General features: G+C 33.9%; 1 protein-coding gene across 1 annotated transcript in view; it reads right to left on the reverse strand.

Moving 5' to 3' along the window:
- LOC108686906 overlaps window positions 1-25,506 on the reverse strand; it is a 273,422-nt gene that overhangs the window by 113,636 nt on the left and 134,280 nt on the right. Inside the window, exon 5 of the mRNA XM_018192414.1 lies at window positions 13,708-13,824. Within this exon, the coding sequence (XP_018047903.1) occupies window positions 13,708-13,824 (117 nt within the window). The remainder of the gene's footprint in view (window positions 1-13,707; window positions 13,825-25,506) is intronic.

Below are 25,506 nucleotides of genomic sequence, written 5' to 3' on the forward strand. Positions count from 1 at the left end.
TTAAAATCAAGAAGTTCAGGTGGTGCATATTATCCGAATTCACAACGGAATTACTGACTATTCGTTTTTATCGTATTCGTTTTTCGACTCTGCGCGAACACATATTGGTTTCATACTGTGACCAAATATACCTCGAGGCTTCGTCAGCGAATATACCGTTCCCAAAAATACTTGAAAGATCTTGAGCGAGAGAGACAGAAAATTGCAAATTCTACACTTGATAGCCTTCCGTAATCTCTTCCATCAGTCGCGATTGTAGCACGAACATTAAAAATTTGTCTCAGCATTTCGATTTTCAATGCATACTCAGACACGTAATTATACTATCGGTATATACGCATGAGTATGTATATGTTTCGCGGATGAATGTCGTCGTGACGCTATCGATGAAAACCAAATCGCTTCAGGAAGTTTCGGGAGTTCGCTCATTTGTGCGTGGCAATGCGCAGGTATGTAGGTATGTACACACATCCCAGGTATCGATGTCACGTTTATTAGTTCAGCATCCAGCGTATCGAGGAAAGCGGATCGTGGTCTGTACTGCCGCCGGCATGAACGGACTCGATCCCGCGCGAGAGATCAAATATCTGCCGAGCAAACGTGCGGGTCGGAACTCGACGTCGTGAGTGACACTGATGAAGTTTACCGCGAGGCACGTTAATCCGAATCCCGACATCGGCGTTGCTTCGAAAGCCGCACGATTAACAAGTACGCTAGGCTGGGCCTTGTGGGTAGTTAACGCCGATAACTCGGTGCGAGACATGATTATGTGTCAAGTGCGGATGCTGGAGAACACGAGAATGTAGCTTGAAACATGGTCGACAGGTGAATGTCGAAAATCGCTCTTGCGACTCGTAAATCCAATTCGGTCATGCGATTAATGTCGAAAGTGCGTGACTGTAACACGTTAATTACGGGCTTTGCCTTTACGCTGTTTTCGATCCCGGAGATTTGTCGAAGTTTTTAACGACGCGAACAATTCCCTGTTCCCTGCCTACCACTTGCATACGCACAAAGAGGATTAATTCCGGATATAGTACGTGCGTATAATTTGTGATACGACATCCGATTGTAAAGGATTAACAATCGTAAAGCTTTTGCTGATTCACAATAATACTCTTTTGCATTTTATACGTATATACTTGCTACATGTCTATTATTGCTTCATTTAACGTTACACTGCTAATTGGAAAGTATAAAAAATTAACATAATTCATAGTATGTTTTTAAGTAACATTGCGTATTGCAGAAATAAATTATATGCATACACGTTGAAAGTTGAAATATAGTCAATTAATTGAATCCTCTTATTTTTGATATCGATAATGTATGTAATGACCTTTTCTGTGTGTGCGTGTAAAGAGATTGGTAAATTTTACAAGCGTTGACATAATAAACAGTAATTATTTATCGAAGTTTCTCGACAAACATCTCGACAAAATTATGAAATGAGTGTGTAAATGTATTTATTCCCAACATAATCTAAATAAAATATTAATACACAGAATGACGCATGTTATATCATTTTAAATATAACATATTTTAACAAAATTACAGAACTGGTACACTGAGAAAAAATGTATTGAATTCAACAAATATTTATAAATAATACTAACATTTATTTACGGTTAATAAATATTTACTAAATAAAAAAATAATAATTAAATCAAATTAATGACTTTTGTATAAAAAAATATATATTTACATTTAGTAAATATTGTGTACTATTCAAAAGAAATATTTATTAAAGTTATAGCTAAAGAGTTTTTTCTTTTCAGTATATACAATAGAATTGATTAACAAGCTTGAAAATTGGATTAAATGATATAACATTTTGTACGCCATATTGTATATACATATTTCAATTAAATGTTTTTATTAAGATGTAAATCTTAATTAATTTCTTTTCATAAAAGCAATATGGTATTTGTTCTATATTGCGTGAAACTACAGCAATAGCTAAAACAGAGTTAGCTCCCAACTGTCAGATAGTTTTTGCAAAGCCACACCGAGACAGGTGCAGGTTTCCGGTTAAAATGAATAACAAATGGGAACTTTCTACTGCTTAATGCCCGTAGCTTAATTAAACGGAAGGGGAAAAGAAAAGGTAAAGAAACTCGTCAGGGTGAAATTGGGTCGGTGGACGAAGGAGAGCAAAAGCGACTAAACGTTTGAAAATAGTAATCGTCACAGTCTTGTGTACACAGAACTGGAACATCATGAAAAGGGGAGGCCGAAAGGCAAAAGGTCAAAGGCGAAATGTGTTTAGGCAACGTCGCGTGTCAAAGAGAAAATTAGTTTCCGGATAAGAGGATCAAAAGAGGCGAACGTGTTGCTGTCAAAGTTAATATCACACTTACTTGTACGAGTATTATTAGATTTTCGGAAAATGCAAAAACTACAATTACATCAATAAATACATAACAAATTATTCCCTGCGGACACTTACATGACTTGTAGTTTGACGGCAATTTCACCGAAGTTAATTATAGCACGAAAAGTGACGTCTGCGGATTAATATTTGCTGAAATTACAACGTCGCACCGCGCGCGTGGCATGTCATTTTCGTGACTATTTTTCGCGCTCTGTTTTTAGCCCCAGGTTTGTTCGTTAGTTTAACTGACATTCGCTTTCGGAAATTTCAACTTTCCCGTTGTATCTGCGAGAAGTGAGGGAACGACGTGGCCCGCGTACCGCGATGCAATTTTCTGCCTTGCATTTTACCGCTATCGATTGCTATCGAGGCAAACTCGCCCAGTTTCGTCAGAACACAAGTCTCCTGATCGAACATTTTACAAATTTATACCTTTTCTACTCGTCGTCCTGTATTCTGTACTGCGATCGTTACTGCGCCGGGTTTATCTTGCCTCTAGATAAAATTCGGCTGATTTGCATTTGGCGAGTGACAAAGGCGGCCGGCAGGGGTTGATTCGCTTTTAATTCGCTAGGTGGGAGATTACGCGTGATAAATGACCATTGTTCCTCCTCGCGAAAAATCTCATTTTCGACAAGGAAAGCCCTTTTCGTTCGTGATCCCCATCTAAACGGTGTTTTAGCGATAGATACAAATGCTATCGAGTAGTTGATTTTCGAATAAACTATTTTAATGACTAAATTATATACTAGCAGACGTTTTATTTTAATCTTTACATTAACTCAGATAAATAAATAACGCATGTGTGTTAACATATAAATATCGAAAGCACTACAGAAAAGATAATTTTGTTGAAGTATTAAAAAATTTATGGGTCATTCTAAGCAGAATCGTAAGACTCGTAACGTGTTCTCGTAAAACTTATAAGAATTTATGACTAATATTCTAATTTTATGCATATGTATCGTAAGATGTACGATTATTCGTAAATATCTACGATTTAATGTAAATTTTATGGCTAGTAAGAAACTATAAAAATATTTATATTGCATAAAGGTATAAGCACTTAAAAATTCTTACAAGAATGTGTTACAAGCCTTATGATTCTGCTTAAAATTTAAGTATTAGCTACATATCTGAAATAATTTTGATGAATCATTAAAATAATTAGGTATGTAAAACGCTGAAACGAATTGCTAGAATATCCAAACTTTTTGCAGCATTACTCATTGTTCTTGAATTATCTGTATAATTATTTTGATAATATAACAAAATTATTTTCAAATCTAGCTAGATTTTGAAATACTTTTGAAAAATCATTCTTTTCATGAAATCGCAGCGCGATAATATGATAGAATCATTTTGAACATGAACGGCTACGAGGCACGATATCGAGTCAAATCACGTGCGAATGAGATATCGCCTAAGCCACAGTAAGTCTCGTTTAACAAACAATTAGCCATTTAGCTGTAATGATCGATAAGCGAGGCACAACGCCGGGGATTTGTTCACGCAGGATTTGACTCTTATCGATGCATCGATGCACCAGGCCGGCCATTTGAGAATGGCGTGTATACGAAATTCGATTCTTATCTACTGGAATTATCTGCACGGTCGACCGGCAGGACCGGTTAATTCGATGATGCGCAATTACGTACGGCGTTACACCGAGGGCAACGATCCACGCGAAAGGGCGGTCCTGTACCTTCGGAAATATGGTGGCGACGCAATTAATCACTTTCGAAGCGAAGTGGCATGTCATTGGTAGCAATATGAGTGACGCTTTGCTTAACGTTTACGAAAATAATTCATCGCCATCGTATTAGTCGTTATGCTTCTTCACAAGTAATCAATTAAACAATTTATTGTACGCGTAACGATACAATTATCATTATTAAACTCTGTAACGATGTTAATGTGTCTCATATAATTCTATTACAGAAATAAATAATGCTTAATAACTATCTTTTTAATTATCCAAAATTGTGAAATGATGTTTACTTTTTAGCGAAAGAACTCTGGAAGATATCTTCTTACGCAATTATGAATTATAAATAAAATTGATAGGAAGAACGAAAAGAATTACAGACAAATAAAAACGGGAGATCATTTGCAATTTATATAACAATCCTATAATGCTGAATATCGTACTTATTACGTAGATATAAAAATGAATCCCTACAACAAAAATATTGAGATGAAATTTTTCTATTTCTGAAGCACAGCATGATATTCTTTTTAGAACACAGGAAAAACAATTTTGCTAAAGTATCCAAAAGTTAAATAGAAAATTAAAAATAATTTTCATGAGCCATTAAAATAATTATGTAAAAATCTTAAGCATGATAAGCGATGCTACAAAAAGTTTTGACATTTTAGCAACCAATTTAATTATTTTGATAGTACAATTATTTTCAGATTTATATCATTATTACGTTACATTTTTAGATATTTCAGCAAGATCATTCTTTCCATGAAATAATTATTCAATTGAATTGACACTTTAGTTCGCAACAAATTGAGAATATTTTGCGCGCGACAGGTTTGATGTATAAAGGCACTTAACAGTTCCGCGCGATTAAGGTCAGCAGATTGTTCTCGGCAAAAGCCAGTGCATTGGGGCTGCCAGTATCCGTAGCAAGACTGCTAATGCGTGTCGTTAACATTAATCGCTATAGTCCTGTAATTTGCGTACTTCACATTCACCTCATCTCGTCCGCGTGCGCGCAATTCTCTTCCGCCTTCCGTTCTTCTATCTTGAAATCGGAAATGCGACGTCTGTTACGGAACAGCACGAATAATTTTCATAATGAGGTGTTGACTAACACCTCTACTTGCCTAATGTAGACGTTTCATCGTAACAAAGTCTTGCATTTAATCCCTTGTTGTTGCGATGCGTCTTATTAAGATGAGAGAAGAATGTTTTTTTATTTGAAAAAAATTGTTTATGTATGTAAATAAATTTATAATATTTAAAATAAAAATTTAATTTTCAAAGAAAGAATTTCTTTTTATATCTAACACTTGTACGACATAAATATAAAGCACGCTATAGATAACAGACACTACAAATATTTTTTGTTAATTGAGAGAAGTTTTTAGTATTTTGTGAGATATAATTGTAACATATAATTGTGATAAATGATTGCAAGATAAATAATTATAATTAATTAAAAATGCAACTCCTAATCATAATTATTTTATCATGCAAAAAACTTTTCTCTTAGTGCAGCTTATAAGCTTACCTGATGAGATATTACAACAAGATATTATGTTAGTTCTGCTGACAAAGAACTTTATCAATGATGCCTAAAATATTAGCGAGCTTGGCTACGACTTGGTGCATCTCCTTAAGTCCTTTTTTATCGCACAAAATCCGTTCGACATAAATTGTCGACTTATCCTAATGGGTTAATAAAATATTCATCTTACATCAGCGAATAAATCGCGTACGTGTGGCTCGCGTGGGATACGGCACCATCGCGTTGTACTCGACTACTATCCAGAAAGTACCCCAGGGTGCTCTCATCCTACGCCTCGTACGTAGGATTCGAATCCGATATTGTGCGGGCTTATCTTGGCCCCATCCCACTGGGGTCGATGAGCGCGTACAGCTATCCCGGAGGAGTTCTGACGGGAAATTATCTCGAAAAATGTATCCCCGGACTCGCGAAGAAAAGAAACGGGCGACGAGTCCGACTCTTTCGAAGCAGACAGATTGCCGGAATCAGATTCAAGGCTCTTTCTTTCCGTCTTCCTACATGCTACGAAGTACCTCTACCCCATGGTACTCGATAAAACTAATCTGCTAATCGATATCCACCGGGAAAGGATAACGAACCTAATTTTTCTTCGCGATTAAGCCGGATCAGTTACGTCAGTTCAATTCTTCGCGCGGTAACTCACATTCGTCGCAAATAGAATCTTGTATCTTGAACAATGGGGGATGATAGCCTCTTGTGAGAATGTTATTTTTATGGAAACGTATATCTTGAATACAGTATTGCAAAGCAAGGTGGACACATAAATTAAAATATCATACGTCTATGAAATTGGAGCTATTGCGACCTATGCTTAGTAAGTCAGATTTTATGGTAACTGTAATATCGTAAATTGTTACAATTTATTACTTTTTTTTCTCTCTGTCTCTCTTTTTCTCTCTCTAACTCTTTTTTTTTCTTTATTTCCATTATCTATAATAGATTCTATAGGATTGTTTCAGCTTCCCTCGCGACAGATTCAGCAATTCGGAGATGCAGACGTGGCACGGACCCGCATCCATTCAATCAAGGTTGCAGTCTGACAAGGGTATAAAGAGGAAGAGTGAGCTTTCGCGCAAAATCGAAAGCACAGTTCGACAGATATGGAATGTCCTTTTCTTCCCATCTTTTTTGTTTCACCCGCAGCTAAGACATGATAGGCTTTCTCTACAGGGGTTCCATACACGATCTGTCTTTCATTTTTTAAACTGACAGAGAAGTTCGTCGCTAGTTCAATTTCTTGCATTGACTGTGAAGTGATTTTTTGTGACAATCTTCTACATTATTTAAACATCTCTTATGTAATTATATTTAGAAAAAGTAATTTGATTCTATTAGTTTCTATTATTAATTTAGTAACTATTGAATTTCTATTAATAATACTAAATCAATTTTATTTATTGTAAATAACAATCATCGAGCAAATCGGGAAATAAAAGATATTCTTCAGCTTGATTTATTTTCAGTTCACATATAATTGTAATCAATAATAAAATTAAAGAAATAAAAATAAATATCTATAAAAATTATTTATAAATGATTTGCATATACGCAAATAAATTTGACATTCTATTGTCGCGACAAAATAGCAGCAAAATAAAATTACAAACAAATAGTTTTAATACAAAATTTGGTATATGTAGGTTAATTTAATTAAATAACAAATTTAACTATAGTTGATTTTTAGCGCAGACTATTTCATTTATTCTTAAAAAGATAAGAAAGCTCTTTACTTTTGTAGACAGTATTTTTTTCGATGAATACTTTGATGTGTATATGAAGTTTCTACTGAGTTTTCTATTCATAGCTTCTTGCCTAACGTTTCTCTCTATTGTGAGACAATCCTAATATTATCCGCATTGAACTCAATATTTAATAATATAATGAAGCAATTTTTCCAATAATGAAATTTTCAGAAACAATTTCCGGAAAACAAAGGAATATATTTTTCACGGGACATATAATCGTGATTTACCGTTTAAGAGAAATTGGAGATCTCTTGCCGTCTGACATTTCTGCTCCGTTCGTAGTATACTAAAAGCAATTCGGTCGATGGTACCTAAAAGAAAAGCGCTTTTCCCGACGGATAAAGCTCCAATCTATCGGATATTATTCTTTTCGCGAAAATGATATTTCGATAGGACCCGTATTGTTCTCCTTCGTGAAACTGCACACTAAGGAAGCTACTTTGAAATAAACACACGAATTCCATTTCTTCAGGGACATTTTTCTACGAAGACGCTCTTTATATTATAGATATATATAGAGAGAGAAAGAGAGCGAAAGAGATCGGCGAATAATGGCGGATAATAAAAAAAAAGGTGGATGGCAAAGCCTTTCCTGTCTTTTCATTCGCCTAATGGATCGCATAAGGCATGCCGTTGTCAGAAGTCGTCTCCTTTTATCGCGATATCGATTTTATTGTGACCAGCTAAGTTTCGCGAAAGTTTGAGGTGACTGCCGTGACAGCGTGAAACGAACCGAAAATTAGGATGGCAGGACTTAAGCCATCGGAAAAGCCACCGTCAACCCAAAAAAGAATGCCTGTCCTTTAGCGCTTGATGGCCGTCCAACTAAATTAACCTGCGGTTACGTGATTGAACATCATACGTTTTGGCGTGACTGTATGATGTCGCGAACGGCGACAAGCTTGAAACGGATAATGGCAAAAATTAGAGCTACTAATTCAATAAACTAATTTCGTCACGAGTAAAGGCATCTCCATCAAAAGTGAATTAATTTGCATGTAAATTGAAAGCTGTGAAAGAAAAGATTGGTGCTTCGGCATAAGCGGAGAACAGCCAAAACATTTAATTATGCAGATTGTCAGAATGCTTGCACAAACGCTGAGCCTTAAACTTTCTATGTAAATCGCAAAGATTAATCACAAACACTTTTAATTATAATAGCGTCGTTATCGCCTGTCCTCGTCAACACATAATTGAGAGATATACATTAAATTCCGATGAAAAGCTTTTCTACATCGTTGAAGTTGTATAATAAACCAAAATTTGACTAAAGCGAAAACGGTTTATTCGGTTTAATAATAGTCGAAGTAAACTAGGACGCGGCTTTATAGTTTAGCATTTTCGCGGCGGTAAAGCCGATTATAAATTTTCGTCAAAGTTCCAAGAGAAAGAGAGTTAGAGAAAGAATGCAGAAAGAATGCAAACGTGCGCTTTCAAAATGTAGTATGCCAAGTTAGTAGTGTAAATTTGTTACGCTATGGAAATAAGAATCATTCAAAATTCAATAATAACTACACCGTAATTACGTCCTCGCTTAATTTATTTCAACTTTTCCACACGCGACTATGCAGCATTGTTGCTCCATTGTGGAACATTGTTTTGCGAAATTGTCAAATCCTCGATAGCAAATTCTTCATTATACAATACACACAAATAGAAGATAAATGACCATGGCGGGAATTTTACTCCTCTAGTTTAATTTCCATACCTGACATTTTAAAATAATACCGCGAACTCGCAAACTTTCTCTCTCTTTCTCTCTCTCTCTCTCTCTCTTTCTCTCGATCATATCGATATTAATGGATCCATCGATTCTGCGAAGGTTGCAAATTATAATTCAATTGTAATAATGTACGAGAAAATTAGCAATATTGACTAATTGCACTTATGATGTGCAGCTGCAAATTATTAGATGCGTACGATAGGTACACTTCGCTAAAATATCTGCGGTAGATATATTTCGGTCAAATGTCAGATCTAAATAATACTGTTCAAAATAATAATATAACAAGTATATAATGTATACAGAGTGAAATAACGCCCACCTAATCATATAGTGCTATTTCTAATAAAAAAACTGAGTCGAAAAGTCTTCTACCATTTTGCAATTTTTGCGATATTCTTTTTAATCATCCAATGAATAAAATCGATTCCAGAAAGAGTCTAAAATCGTACAAAACAACATTAATATATCTTTAAGGGTTCTTTAAAAAAACATATTCAAAATATTTTACAAAGAACACAGAAAGATATCTTAAAATTGTCTTATACATCAATTTATCCGTTTATTCGGCAATTTTTTAGAAATTAATATCTTGTTAACTATTGTGAAAATAATGGTAGAGGACTTTTCGATTCAGTTTTTTATTAGGAATAGCACTGTATGATAATTGGGCGTTATTTCAGATACATCATGTATCACACCTTAATATTAATCGGCAAACACAAGGTGTAATCGAACATAGAAGTACACGGAGAAAACGATTTTGCTGAAATATCAAAAAATTTAGATACGGATTTGAAAATAATTTTGTTAGATTATCAAAATTTTTCGGTAGAACAAATTACTTAAAAAATATGCAAAAAAGATATTACAAAATTCACAAATAATTTTTGTTAAATATTTTTACTTTTGTTACATTTTTATTTACAAAGATATTTTATAGTTTATGTATTAGATACACAAAATTAAAAAAATTTTTGAAAAAAATTTTTAAAACATTAAAATAATGTGAAAATAGTTTATAAAAATTTCCTTGCAAAGTTGATTATATAAATCGAAATTAATAATGGATAACAAAACAAGCAATAATGTAAATTTGCAACTGGTTTCTTAAAAAAAAGTTTTTTAGTGATACATGATAAACTGAGTTTAACCTGCACTATAAACGCTCAAACGATATTTTGTTCTATATTTTTATTGCATATTTCGTTATTTTTATTTGATATTCCATTCCTGAAAAAAAAGAGAGATTTTCAAATAAATCTGACATATTGGTAGAAGAAAAATATAAGCGAGGCAAACGAGTATCTCTCGTACAAGTCTTCTCTCGAAAGCATTCCCGTTTCGTGATAAACCGAGATCGTATATTGACCTTTTACGGTTTATATCCTACGTGGACAATGGCCATAGTTTAAAGTGCATTATGCAATATGTTGAAACATAACAGACAAAGTTTCCGTCCGTATTCCACGTATGAGCCGCGTATTATCGGTTGAATAATTCAGTCCATTTCAATGTTTCACGGTGACATAAAAGGACGTAGTTATGGAAATGAGCGCGTTGAAATTTCATGGGAATCCGATTATTGCCTCGAATTCGACTGGATACGTGTCGTTACTTTACAGGCGACACTAAAAAATATTATGCAACGTTTCGCATATATTGCGTACTTTTGAGATTCCATCCGACGGAATTTTCATCGCGGCTTTTTAATTTAGCCAATTAAGTGACACTAGGAAATTTTTAGCCAGAAATTCATGAAAAATTTGTCGTGCAATTTTATATCACCACCTACGTTTACTCGTCTGTATAATCTTCGTTTCTCCTCGTTTCTTTTTCATTCATTTGCAAGATAATTTTAAAATTTTGACTGTTATAATTTTACATTTTCTTAAAAAAAAGAAAATCTGTAAGAATGAAAGTAAATTTTATATCTATTCGACAAAATTCTTATTCTAATGTTTCTCTCTTTTCTCGATGAGTGTATAAATATCCAGTTCAATTTCCTATTGAAATAAATTTCGCGCATCATAAGTTGTCATTTGTTTCCTAAATATTTTTTTATAAGAAAATATACATATAAGAAGTTGCCATGGACGAGAGTGGAAGTTAAACGCCATAAATCATTCCTGACACATTTATGCCAGTCGCGTGCGACGGGTTTGCCACATTACACTCAACTTCCCAACTTATATAAATTTCATACCGACCAAACCGCGTTTCGGAGTTTTCGCTGAGAAAGTGCCGAGTAATAACGCGAGAGACATTTCTGGGTTAGAAATACTTTTAATGGTGACTTCTTCTAAAGTCTTTTATTCTCCTATTGTTAACAAATTTTATATAAACAATCATATTTTCTCATGTAATGTTCAAGATTATCGGAATTAGAATTGTTATCAATTGCCTAGCAAATTAAAGCTTCATTAATTGGATATTAAAGTCATCGAGTTTTACTTTGATGCTATTTGATACAATTTTGTTATCTTACATACGGTTGCTTCGTTCGCATATAATTTATGGAAACAATTTGCGATAGAAATCAAGTGCGATTTCCACAAATTTATTGAACATCATATTGGACAATGAAATGAAATTATTTCTAGGAATAGGCTAGTAGAATTAAATTTGTTCGCCACGTTAATCTTGCGAAATTCTCGATTTTCAATTTATATTCGATAGATAGTGAAAATATTCAAAATTAATTGCAAATTTCAAAGGATTATATATGATTAACAATATGATTAACAAATATGGATTTCGTGTGATACTTGCAAATTTTAATGTTTACGTTTCTCTTTAGAGGTTTGAATGGAAATTAAAATCATCGCGGAAACACTTTTGAAATCTTGCACTGTGATCAAAGAAACGAGATGCGTAGCAAACTGCTGATGTTTTATGTATACATAGACTTTAGTTGACACGCTGATATCGCAGACGCTGATTTCGCCATAAATATTTAATGAGCAGTCCGTAACGAAGCTTCTCGTTGTCGGATAGAAAATTTGCTTTTTCTGGACGCGCCAATTAAGAAACATAAATAATGGAGAGCCACATGGGAATTTACCTACGGACGAATTTGTAACTTTTCCATCATTTACCGACTCCTGTGAGGCCCAACAATATGTACTAATCAATTATTCAGATTTTTCTCTCAGACGACCATCATAATAATTCACTTTGACTGCGAAGTGGATGAAAATTTTACAGATCATTCGCATTAATTGTCAGTTACTATAATTTCAATTATATAGTTAATTATCAGCACAATAAATATGAAAAAACATAATAATTGATGCAGAAATTAATTCTAAATTACGACGTTGCAAACGTACAAAATTATAAAATGTTGACATCTTTCATAAGATTACATCTATTAAATAAATAAATCGATATAACACGTTTCATCAAACGTAATAATTAATTTGCATTCCGTTTCAATTGACGCTCGTAACGTTCCAGGGCACATTGATCATGAATAGCTATTAATTTCATATTATTACTTCTCTACGTAGTTTCAACATAATTAAATACGGTTACATGGTGGACGCCGTCGTCAAGAAAGTTAATTTAAAAAATAATTCTCGCCTTTGCAGTAAACACAGGAAACCCCATTTCACTTTATCAAAGGTAAATCAATTTGCATTTAAATTAAACTTTTCTCAGGAGCTGATGTTCAAATACAAACGACGGATGAAGCGACAGAAGGCTACTTGATAATGGAAATCGCTTCTTATAAGGTGCGAATCGTGTAAATACTCTACCACCGCTTCGTTCCGAGCTTTGCTTCTTCTCTAAGTTATCGAAATCAGCCTGATTTACGATACTTGAAGAGCAAGAAACTTTTGCAAAGATACGGAGATTCGAGGGCGCGAATTCAATCTTTTGAATATCACTGTCTAATGGTATTTAAGAGTAAAATTCGATATATGAACGTTACTTATTCAAGTAACACAAATAACAACGACTTGAGGTAGTAAGAAGCACTTAACTCAGGACGTGTTCCTATTTCGTAATGTCGTTGGAATTCTATCTACTTTTCTGCTGTCCGTCCTTGTCTTCCATTCTCGATAATGTTACGCGCTTTTATGTACATATAAAATTCGCATGTATATATAAAAGTGACATTAAATCGACTTTACGCACTCACTATTCCTTTAAGACATAATTATTCTCTATAAAAGAGAAATCGGCAAAATCTTTCTCTTAGAATAAAAATAGATACGTATCAACTCGAACGTTTTAAAAAAATCTTATATTTCCAGAAACAAAAGAGAAAAATTGTTTACACAAATATTTATATGCAGGAAAATAAATGAAAATGATCTTCACGGATCTTCTCGATGCAAATAGATCATATATTTGTATAAAGTTAGTCTGTTTATGATGTTACTTGAAACATTAAAGTGCCATAATAAATACTTTGATGTTTCGAATTTGATATATAAAGTAGAAAATTCTCCTGATGAGATATTTTATAATGCAAAGAGTAATTAATGATAATTTGGGGCGGTTTGCTCGAGAAGAGAACTTATTGCTTTTAACTTAACAAGTGGCAATACAAAAACCGTTCACTGATGGAAATTAAGCGATGAAAGTACTCACTGCATATGTAGAGTTGCGACCGGCTTGTCCGAGAAGAGAACGACTGGTCGGTCGAAGCGTTGGTTCCGACCACAAACGCGAGCACTGCCCTCGAGTTGAAGCCAGCCGCCCTCGCACCTATAACAAAAAGATGAGACCTCTCAGTAGCTGTCTATTAGCTCTGAACGTACAAACTGATATTCTCTTTCCTGCCACTCGTTAATTAATTTCGACAATTTTCGAACCGACTACCTCATCACACTTTACGAGTTTTTAACTCGCTCCAAGTAGTGGAATTTTTCTCGCTAAGCGTTGCAACGAGTTGAATTTTGTCTCGCAAAGTTTTTTTTTTTTTTTTTAGGAAAGATGCATATTTTACTGTGAAATCGCGGGTAAGAATTTTTCACTGCTATCCCTGAGTCCGGAATATTCAAATTGCTTCCGAGGGCATCGCCTTCGTTAGGGTAACATTTGTTTTTATTCGCATATTCATTCGTGGACTTTGCATTTATTTACAATTACGTATTAAAATTTTGTTTTGTTAATCTCGGAAAAAAGCATAATTCTCAGTCTCTTGCGGCAAGAAAGGGAAAGCCTTTCATTTTGAGATCGTTTACTTTACGAAGTGGCATCTACATTCAACTTCGGTTTACGTGCCGCGAATTTGATTTTATTCTTCTATAGTTAAGATTTGTACTTGCTATTCCGGATTGAATTTGGTAGGAATCGTATTTTGAATCCAATATGTGTGCGAAGTTTAATGTTAACTAAGTTTCGCCTACAGTACGAGTTTCACTTTGCTTAAATTAGATTTGTAAAGTAAAATTGAATTTAGGTTCCGTCCGAGAAAATGTCGATGTTAATTTTAACGGCGAGTTTGCGATATGAGAAAATAGAGGAGATCAGAGAAGAAAAGGCATTGTAAAGAATATGTCCACTTTTATTTAAGTAGAATTATCATGTCTTAATTAAGGAATACTTTAAATGGAGACAAAAAGTTAAAGAGAGTCAGTAGCAAACTTACATTATTTGTTATCATTTTGATTAGTTTGCTGTTTGATGAGAAGTTAGTCGTGTAATTTCTAAAGGCTTCTCTACATAAGTCGTAATTATAAAATGTAGTTTGCAAACACGATAATTAATTAGAAGCGTCAATGAATACTTTGGTATTGACCTCTTCTGATTGGACCTCGACTGCTGCGTTTGCGAATTACGTTGTATGATTGCAACTTATGTTAAGAAGTCTTTAGAAATTGCAACAAGTAACTTTCCACACAGAGAGAATTTTCTCTTAAAATTTACTCTAAAATTTCTTTGAAAATCATGGAAATTATGAGACAACATGACAATTTTGAAGAATTTTACATAATTCTCTTTTCTTCTTTACGATTAAAATCGCTACACATCATTAACATAAAATAAATATTAAAACTTTATTTAGTACAAAAATTTTATATTAATTTTCTTCTTTATACTAAGATTCCTTTATTTATAAATGCTTTATAATATTCACAAAGATCAAAAGTCCCCAAAAGTAATATAATTACACTGAGAAAAATTTATGGTTAAAAATGAACGAACCAGAAGATTCTAATCATATCAAACAGAATTCTAGTTATTTCAAGTAAAATTATAATAGTCAATGCAATTTACAGACTTTTTTTGTAAGAATATATATACACATTTATATTAATTTTTGTAAAGCCTTTAGAAAAACTAATGGGTAATAAATTATATATTTTTAATATCAATACATAAATTGTTATTAAATGTATACAAATACGTACTTTTTATCACATTTTTTTTATATAATTCACAAAGTTGTTGCGTGAATTATGCTGCTAATTGTCTTTATCAAGGACGGGGCACTCCCGATAATAACATTTCGTAGGGTAGATGCGCGATCCTATGTGACCAGGAGAAAACGATTGCCAGCGAGGGTCGCACTGAAATTACTTCTTCGATTACGGGGGACTTCAAAGGATTCGTTTTCCCGAGGCGTCGTCGGCTAGGATTGTCAGGATAGGGATGAAATGAGAGAACCCAGGGATGGATGAACGGGATGGAATCGGATGGTTACGCAATGCGTGATACGCAACGAGAAAATCAATCAATGATTCAATCAGACTTGCCGTCTCGGCTCACCTTCGTAAGAGGGAAACCGGGCGAAACGCGCTATGTTACGCTTGGTTAATTGTTACTTATCGAGATTTCAAAGAATTTGCGGCGGTGATGAAGGATATCCTCCACCAGGGAGGTACATAGAATATATATATTCGAACTCTGTATATATACACACACACACACACACACACACACACACGCGCGCGCGCGCGCGCGCACGCACACACACACACACACATATATATATATAGAGGGTGCGTCACCAAAATCCGGACAAATTTCTATTTAAATTTTCCACTATATTGTATCTTCGCCAGAGGCGACCAAGGCGAATTGTTGTTGGCATCGAGAAAGTTTGATGCTTCTAGTAAACAGTCATATTCTCAAAATGGCCGCGATGTTGAAATCAAGTGCGAAGTATCGAAGAGCCGCGATCATCAAAGGCTTGCTGAGTGCTCAGCAACGGAAATAATTCTTTGAATATCCGAGATCAACCGTTTATGATGTTGTGGCAAAATATACTTAGAATTGTGGCAAAATATACTTAGAATTGTGGCAAAATATATTTAGAATAGTCCAACAAAAGTTCCAATATGTCAGCAAAGAAGAGCCACTCGAAAGAACGCGAGGACCCTTCGCAGTTATTGAAAGAACTCAAGCACTGATTTCGGCTGATCCAGGGCAATCGTTGTGAAAATTACCATCGATTGTGTAGTGTAAGCGAGCAAACGAGTAACAATGCGTCGAATTGTCGAGGAGGACCTTCGATACAAATCGTATACATTAAAAATACGACAGATGCTCTCCGAAGCTGCCAGGAGAAGCCGAGTTGCTTGCCTCGGCTCCCATTCTGGCCTTCCAGCAGCTCAGATTTAAATCTCTTGGACTATTACGTATGGAACGTAGTTAAAAGGGTCACAAAGAAGTCTCGGCATCCCAATGTGACATCATTAAGACTTGCTATTGAGGCAGCATAGACAGCGCTACATTACAGATGCGAACACTTCAAATCGAGAATAGAGGCCGTTATTCAAGCTAATCGAAGAATATATCGAATAATTGTGCTCTACAGGGATTCTCCAAGTGCCACGTAAAAGGATTTTTTGTAACTATAATTTTTCATTTTGTTTAAAGAAATTGTTCGATTTGTCCAGATTTTGGTGACGCATCCTATATATATCTCCCGAAGTATTAATAACATAATATTAACAGTGACATTAATGTTATATTTTCCACTCAATAATAAATGTAATATACGTGTTGATAATAGTTACACTGTTGAGCAGGGAATTATTACACTGACGCGCATTATATTATTGTTAGTTGGTGTTTACTGGATCCTACGTTCATGGGCATAACCAAGAAGAAACAGAAAGTGACTTTTTCTAAAACTTAAAAAACAAAAACAATTAAAACTGTTTAAACGAGCTACGCTTAAATATTCACAAGAAATTAAAGAAAAAGAAGGAAGAATTGGAAGTAAAAGTTATAAAAAGATTTTTTTTGAGAATCCAAGACGACTAGTGTTATGAATTTAAGTTTTTCCAGTTCGAAGAATCAGTACAATCTTAAAAGAAAAATAAAGTAAAAGAAAATTAATATGTGAAAATTAAATATGTGTAATATTGCAATTTTTACCAGCTAGTAATTAAAAATAATAACAATAAGAATATTATTTTAGTAAATGTGAAACAATTTAAATGTGGAAAATATCCAGAAAAATATTAATTCGGAAAACCAATTCGACGTGCGAATCAGTTCGAATAACTACAAATATGGCACATTGTATGTATATAGTATGCACATATATATAATTCATTTTGAATTATTTAAAGCATTAAAGACCTAGCTTCGGTACAGGCTTTTAGTTTATCGATTAAAAATAATAATATAAAAAACATAAAACAAATCCAATTCATTATTCAATAATCGACTACTCTTTCGGATTCTAAATTTTAAAATTTGACTTTCTTCGAGGAACAAAATCCTCCGCCTATGCGAATAATGTTTTATATAATAATAATGCTGAAATAACAGACTTTAATTTTTTATCTATGCTAACAGCATAAATAGAAAATTTAAAAATTATCTGTTATACTGTTAAAACATATACACTAATTGCAAAGACATTGACAGATTGACATTTAACAATTTGCTGGTGTCGCTAGAAGGATCTGCGATAATTAAAAATTGAATCAATTACCCAACCATTTTCGAACCATACGAAAATCTGTTATCAGACATGGAGATTTGGTGCAGTGCGTATCAATTGCATTTTGCCGGATAATGCAATTTGACTGTCGAAACAATCGGTTAACGCAACCTCGATTCTGCATTGACAGGATTAATAGATAGTCATATTGAGTACTCGGAGCAGTCTTGCTTAACATCAATAACGTTAATTAACATATCAACGAGACAATCACAGAGACGTGTATTCCCGTGTGTAATACCTTTCGTCTCCTAGGGATTCAGGTCCTTTATCATTGTATTGACTCATTCAAATCTTGATACTATTCGTGCAACGTGCGGATGCTCGCGTGGCATTGTTGCGCGAAGAGACGGATACGTACTACCATAGTTCACCATTGTGTCGAGCGTACGCTTATGAATTAATTGCTTGCGGCTTGTAGGCTTCGACGGGTTGCAGATCCGATCGTCTCTCGCGCGATCCTCTTCGAACTTTATTGGTGTCCGAGAGGACATATATCTTCCCGTAATTCGTACGGGTCTAACTTCTGATCCGAGTTACGATAACATTAACGTTCTGCAGAAAATACGAACTTGATTGCTTGAACTTGGTTATGTCCTTTATAAAAAAACAACGTTTTTCAAATAAAGAAATATGCAATAAAGAAATATGCAATTGCTGATTTTCGTTTATACGAATAAATTATAATTCTGTCATTATTTCATATATTTTTAAGATATATCGTAAAATATGACACGTTAACTCTTCGAAGCTAACATCAAAATCTGTAATGTATAGTTATTGATGCTGAGTCCTTGTGAGACCTATTTAATTTATGTTGATTAAAAGGCACTAATTAATTTTAAAAAAATGACAACTCGTATAAAAATTAATGAATGTCAAATTTATTTTAACAATTATTCAAATTTGTAAATGTAACATAAAGAATATAATTAAGTGGATCCAATGGATTACTTTCAACTTTAAAGGGATATAATTGAGTGAATTTAATAGACTCACTATCAACTTCAAAAAATTAATAATCATTTCATTGATCATTTTATATGTAAGATATGTAAGATTGTAAATTTATATGTAAGATTGTAAATTTTGGTATATTTTATATTTAAAACATATGTCTATTTAATGTAAAAGTAAGAAAACCGTCAACGTACAACTTAATATTTCAAAAACAAGGAAGAAAAAGAGGATAAGTCGGTAAGTAGTGTAGAGAGAATAATGAAAAGTGTAACTGACTAGTGTAGGATGGTATCAACAAGACGTCATAAATAATTGAAGCGCCACGCGGTTTGAGAAGATGGGCTCGTTACTTTCAGCCCATCTTTCCGGTCTCAGGAAGAAAGATATTCATTTTTGATGTGACTTACGCGAGTATACTTCAGCTCTTTTTCCACGTTCGCTCGAAAACTTTAAATCGCACCGGAGATACGTATCCGCTATGCGATTCTATAAGAAGCTTTCTTCCTCACTCGTTAGACATGCAACATGGAGAGACAGGCGAGCGTGAAGTATATTGTCAGAGGATAAAAGATATCGAGGATCGTTAAAACCGACGAGGAAGAGCAAAGGAACAGAGAATATCTGACGAATAGCGGTATTGTCAATTATGCGATGCAAATAAGTGAACGTCACGCCGTATCAGCAATTCACCGGGAAGTTTGCAGTTCTTGCATCCAGGTTCGCAGCTGTTGTCTTTATTACTTGAGGTGTACAATGCTTTGTCGGTATTGTACAAGCAAGTCTGTCTTGGTATTATAGAAAGACTTGAGAGAGAAGTAAACATTAATAACGAGTGCCTTCATTGCTGTTGGAATTCTTAATGAATTGATCACAATTCTTTACATAAGACACAACAAATATTTATAATATTTTAACACTAGAAATTGACATTCAGTGATAGTACCTCTATCGATACATAAATTTTATGGAGGAAACAGGTCATTTTTAATTAACATAATAATTAATTAATTGTTTATAATTCACATATTTCATACTTTAAGTAACAAAATATTTATAATCTGGATCTTTATAAAGATCTTGTGATTTTTAGATAAGAAAAGAAAATCTTTATTATCGAACAACTCAATTGGTAAAATTTAAAAGAAAAGGAAGAATAAGCAAATTGATTCAATCTTGATATAAAAAGGATAAAATCTAATTGTCTTCTCACACACACAAAACTTTTTAAAATTAAAATTACTCATCACGCTTTGTTATAATATTAACCGCTAGAGAATCCAAATTGATATATAACAGACTAATTTTTTAAAAGTTTGTCCTCACTTATCCCAGTTTTTAGCAAGGCAGATTAAATTCCCTACTGATCATTGAAAGCAGAGCGCTTAATGATCTTGCTTACTTACACGTCAAATTTGTACATATGATAACGTTCTAAGCTTAAAGAATTATCAATATTAGTTGAATGGTGAGCACATACTTATGAATTTATTACTTGCGGCGAATTGCGAATTCGATCAGCGGATGATCTTCAATCTCTTTGATTTTATTTGCGAATTCTATTTTATTTCCGAAATAATAACAGCTTCCGTTCTACACAAATGTTCAAAGAAAGTAGAAACAAATAATAAGGGAAATTTGTAAGAAAGTCGGAATACAAAGGCAGAGACGAGAGAGAGACGGAGATTTCATTGTGCTGCTGATAGCGCGATATAAATAATTAAAATGCCAAGATTGCGTCAGAATAAAGACGCTCTTCGGCATCGCCACGCTCTTCAGTGAGTCACCCTATACCCTCGACTCGTGATCCTTGGAGTTTCACGTTTCGCCGACTGCATTTGGCATCTCGTGTCCGGCTGTGAAAAGCATGAACCGGCCCTCCATGCTTTTTCTTCTTGCGCCACATCGTTCGGACGCCGCGGCGAGAGGAAGAGCGAGGAGGAAGTCCGCCGAGAGATCTAACGGACGATTCACAGGAAATTGGATGCTTTTATTTCGCGCGATTTTCTCTCATGCAGCGGAGCCCTGCCTTCTCTCTCTCTCTTTCTCTCTCTCTCTCTCTCTCTCTCTCTCTCTCTCTCTATTTCCCTCTCTCCCTCTCTTTTCTCGCTCTTGTCCAATTCGTTCATTCCGTTCTCTGTACGATGAGCTGAGCCCGTGACCAAAAGATCGAAACGATTTCTCAAGGGCGTCTGACTCAAGGGCGATTCTAGTTTTTCGGTTTGTGAATCACTATCATTTTATGAAATGTAGAAGAATACCAGATTTCTTTGCAAATAATTTTTTTTTTTTCTAGGATGAAAAAATATTCTACACATAACAGTCAATAGAATTCTTAAAATAAAAAATAATAAAAGTTTAACAGAGAAATGTTTAACATAAATGAGCAAAGAAGATCATATTCAATTAAAGCGGATGTTAATGTCTGATAGTATTTTTTATTTTAATTTTGCAATAAATCTTACAATTTCCGATTCAAGCAAATTGCGCGCTTATTATTTGTTAGTCTTGATACAATGTTTCAAACAAAGGCTGAAATAGAATAGAATAAAATTTATTACATTTCAGCATTTACATAGCCAAGAAGGGGACTTGGTTTATATAAATTTCTTATCCACATCCTTCCACATTGCTAATACCTAACTCTAAAAACAAATAAAAGATTTTCTTAATATTCAACAAAAGCTGAAATATATAATATCATAAATTAAATTGACAAACAATATGGTCCTTTTTGAAAAAATTCTTTGAAAAAATTATGATTTAAGAGCAAAGAATTTATTAATCTCTTAATAAATAGCAGGTAAAGAAACGGTAATTTACCAAATAATTAACTTTTATATTACGTGATTTCCTTCAAAGTTCCGTTACACTTTGTATTTCTTTTCGTGATAATCACGTGATGATAGCATCGCAAGTTTTATCGCGTGCACGTTTCTTGATATATATTGCGAGCATGAGAACACGCGATACGAAAATTCTCAATTCTCGTCTTTCTTCTTGTTAATAAGAATTATCTTACGTACATATATATGGAAGTGGTATCTCGTTGGGTTATACAGAAGCGAGATTTCTCTCAGAGCGTACAGGGTTTTGTGGACTACATCTGGAGGGAATATCGTCACAACGTCGAGGAGAGTTACGAAACACTCGAGTGCAATTTAGGACGGCCTTGTCTCCCAGAGTCCCTTATAATCGCGCTGGCTCACCGGAGTATAAAACGGAAACTCGTGGACCGTGCTTCTTGGCAGTATAATGCGAAACAGACAGACCTTGCGCTGCGTGGAAACTTCGAAATCACGATTGCAACTGCAAGAACATACAGAATTTTAACGGTCTGTAAGTATACTCGATCAGTTAACAGAAATTTCAGAGAGAATTTTATTCGATCAACAATAAATTAATATCGTTATTTATAATGGATAATTGTGTAATTAATATTTTCAATCGATGGCTTTCATTTTATTCTTTTCGCGATTAAGGGACAAGTTAAATCGTACGTCAAATATTTATATTTATATTTAATAATATAAATATTTATATTATTTATAAAAAGAATCGTTTTGCTAAAATCAAAAAGCTAGACTCGAAAATAATTTTGTGTGTGTTAAACTATCAAAATAATTAGTTCAAGCTAATTGCTAGAACTTAAAATTGTTTGTGTAATATTTACTCATCATGAATTTCCTATATAATTATTTTGATAGTTTAATAAAATTATTTCCAGAAATGCGTTATCTAATTTTAAATATTTCAATAAAAAATCATTCTTTTCACATATTTACAATTTGTTATAAATAATATTGATTTATTATAAATAATACTGAAGTATTGAATATCAAATTATACTCTAAGAAAAACATCCAGATGAATAGAGTCTGATTATATCAGAATTCCGATTATTTCAATTAGAATTCATAGTATTAATCACAAAATTCTGATTCATTCATTTTCAATCAGAATTTCAATTATTCTAACCAAATATTCCTGGGAAAAAATGTTTTATATATAAATATATAAAATTATATATAATTATATATAAATATATATATAAACATTTTTTCCCGTTATATATAAACATTTTTATTTTTTTGTCATAAATAAAAAGACATCTACAATTATTTAAGTCTAATAAATTTGACGTCATAACTAGAGCGACAAGAGTTTCATTGTGTCTGGTAACATATGATGGAACCTTTAAATGTCGATAACATCATTAGTTCAGACTGTTGACATAACGTATAAAAGAATCTCGACAAGTGTACACGCCACTTCGTCGGAAAGATGGGTTCTTATCGAAATCGCTGTCACGCAATGTGGATGACGAATCCTTGGAACCGCTTCCTCGAAATACCGTGCAATTTGGCGCGTCTTGTCGTTGAGTACTTTAATCGCGGTCGAGCCTCCGAGTGGAAAACGGAGTAGCGAGAATCCTGGTCCTGTGTACAGTTTGTACACGTTGTCTGCACATACCAAACACATGTGCGTCCCTGTATATAACGTCCGCTTGTGGATAGCCCGAGAGAACGTGAAGGAAAACCAACTAGACGGTGAGAAGGTTGCCCGGAGGCAGAGCCAAGCTTACCGATGTCAGTCAGTCAACCGGAAATCGCTTACCGCGCCCAGACCATCTCGTATTTTACATTTCCTCCCTCCTCAAACCCGTCATCCGTCGTTTCCACCACCTCGACGTTTCGCCATTCGCCATTCTGCTTGCACAGCTTTCCATGTCTTTTTCATGCTGTACCATCTTTTCACCGACGAGGTGTGAACCCCTCCGACGGCGGCGAGGAAACGGAGTTATACTGCAAATCAATTTACTGCGGGCATTCGGACGGGGTCTCCTCGTTCTGAGGGACAGATTATAAATTTAAATGTAAACCGACGTAATCCCGAGGGCAAAAGTGAGGAACGTTCCCTCGCAGATATAACCGAGAATGAACGGCGCAAGTCGGCGCGGCGGTTAGCAAACACCATGATGTCTCGGACAATAGTGATCGAAATCGCATTATCATCGTTATTATCGCGGGAAAAGCTCAAGAAAACTGCTGATTTATAATGTATTATATTTTTCCTCCTTTCTCTGTATAAAATCTGAATAAATTGTGACAGTCAAGAGACTTGGACTCATTACTGAATCGACTCATTACATAATTTATAGAAGATTATACAGTATCGCGACAGAATAATACATATATACATACTATAAATTGAAAAATTCAATTATTTTTTTAATTCAGATAGGAGGCCGTCCGTTTAATGGGTTTAAGTAAAACAAATCGACTTAATCCGAAATAATGTTAGCTGACGAAGCGTCAATAGTAAAGCCAACTGAGAGATAAATCCATTTACTGCAATACGCGCAAGCGTAATTCGTTTTCGAACGGCTGAGTTCGTACGACAGGGAACACTTTAATCTCGACTCTCCAAGCGGTGCATTCAAAAATGTCAACTGATTTCTGACTGCGTGGACTGCGTTTCAGTTGATTTTTCCATCAGATTGTACTTGTACTGTCGTTATCCGAAATAAATCTGACTTATTTGATAGATTGGATAGAGATATAGACGAGAAAAATATTCCTTTTAAATAATATAGTTTAGTTATTAATTAATAGTCTTTTATTAAAACACATCTTTTCTCAAAGAATCTATTTTTTTTCAATTTTAATCTTTGCATCTATTAACAAAACTTAAAGTAAAAGATTATTATTTAATGATTAATCAGATATTCAATAATCTATTATTTTTCTGTCGATTAGAATTCATTACTAGAATTCATTATTAGAATTCATTACATAAAAAACCTAAAACGAGTAAATTCTTAAAATTTTTACAGTCAAATCATCTAAGATAATATCTTAAATAATATCTTAAATAATTTTTATTAAAACAGTATTTGTATATGTATAGTTATTACGTGATAAACATTTTATTTTATATTGTACTTTATTATTGTACAGAATTTTGGCATTTTTAATAAAATTTACGTACTTGTGTAAGATATTTACTAAGATATGTTTTTTCTCTGTGCAAATCCCGTTTTCGCTACGGAAGCATGGAAAATTATTCATCCTCGACATTTCATAGAATCACCGTTGGAATGAAAATGTTAGTTTCACTGAAAGTGGAATAAGTTACTAGTTCTATCCACAGCCAAGAACCACATTCTCAACGAATGTATTTTGCACTACCTTTGACGTACATTACGAATGTTGATAGAATTTATTCTGTATTTAATGATTTTCTTGGAAAAACGATAAAACAGCGATATAAGTGGCCGATAAAGTTTTAAAGGTACACTGACCTCTGCAAGATGGAAAATCGATAAAGGACACAGTCCGTGCTTTCACAACTGCTGTAGTGAAACCGTAATAAAATTGCGTCTATTGTTTTATCCACTTCGTTAATCTTATACTTACTTTTATCCTTATAATACACACAATTGGGTCATTCATATCCGACACATTTCTTTTCTTTATATATAATAATAATAATAAATATTATATAAAATACAGGAGCACCAAGTA

This window comes from Atta colombica, unplaced genomic scaffold (assembly GCF_001594045.1).
Source record: "Atta colombica isolate Treedump-2 unplaced genomic scaffold, Acol1.0 scaffold198, whole genome shotgun sequence".
Taxonomy (NCBI): domain Eukaryota; kingdom Metazoa; phylum Arthropoda; class Insecta; order Hymenoptera; family Formicidae; genus Atta; species Atta colombica.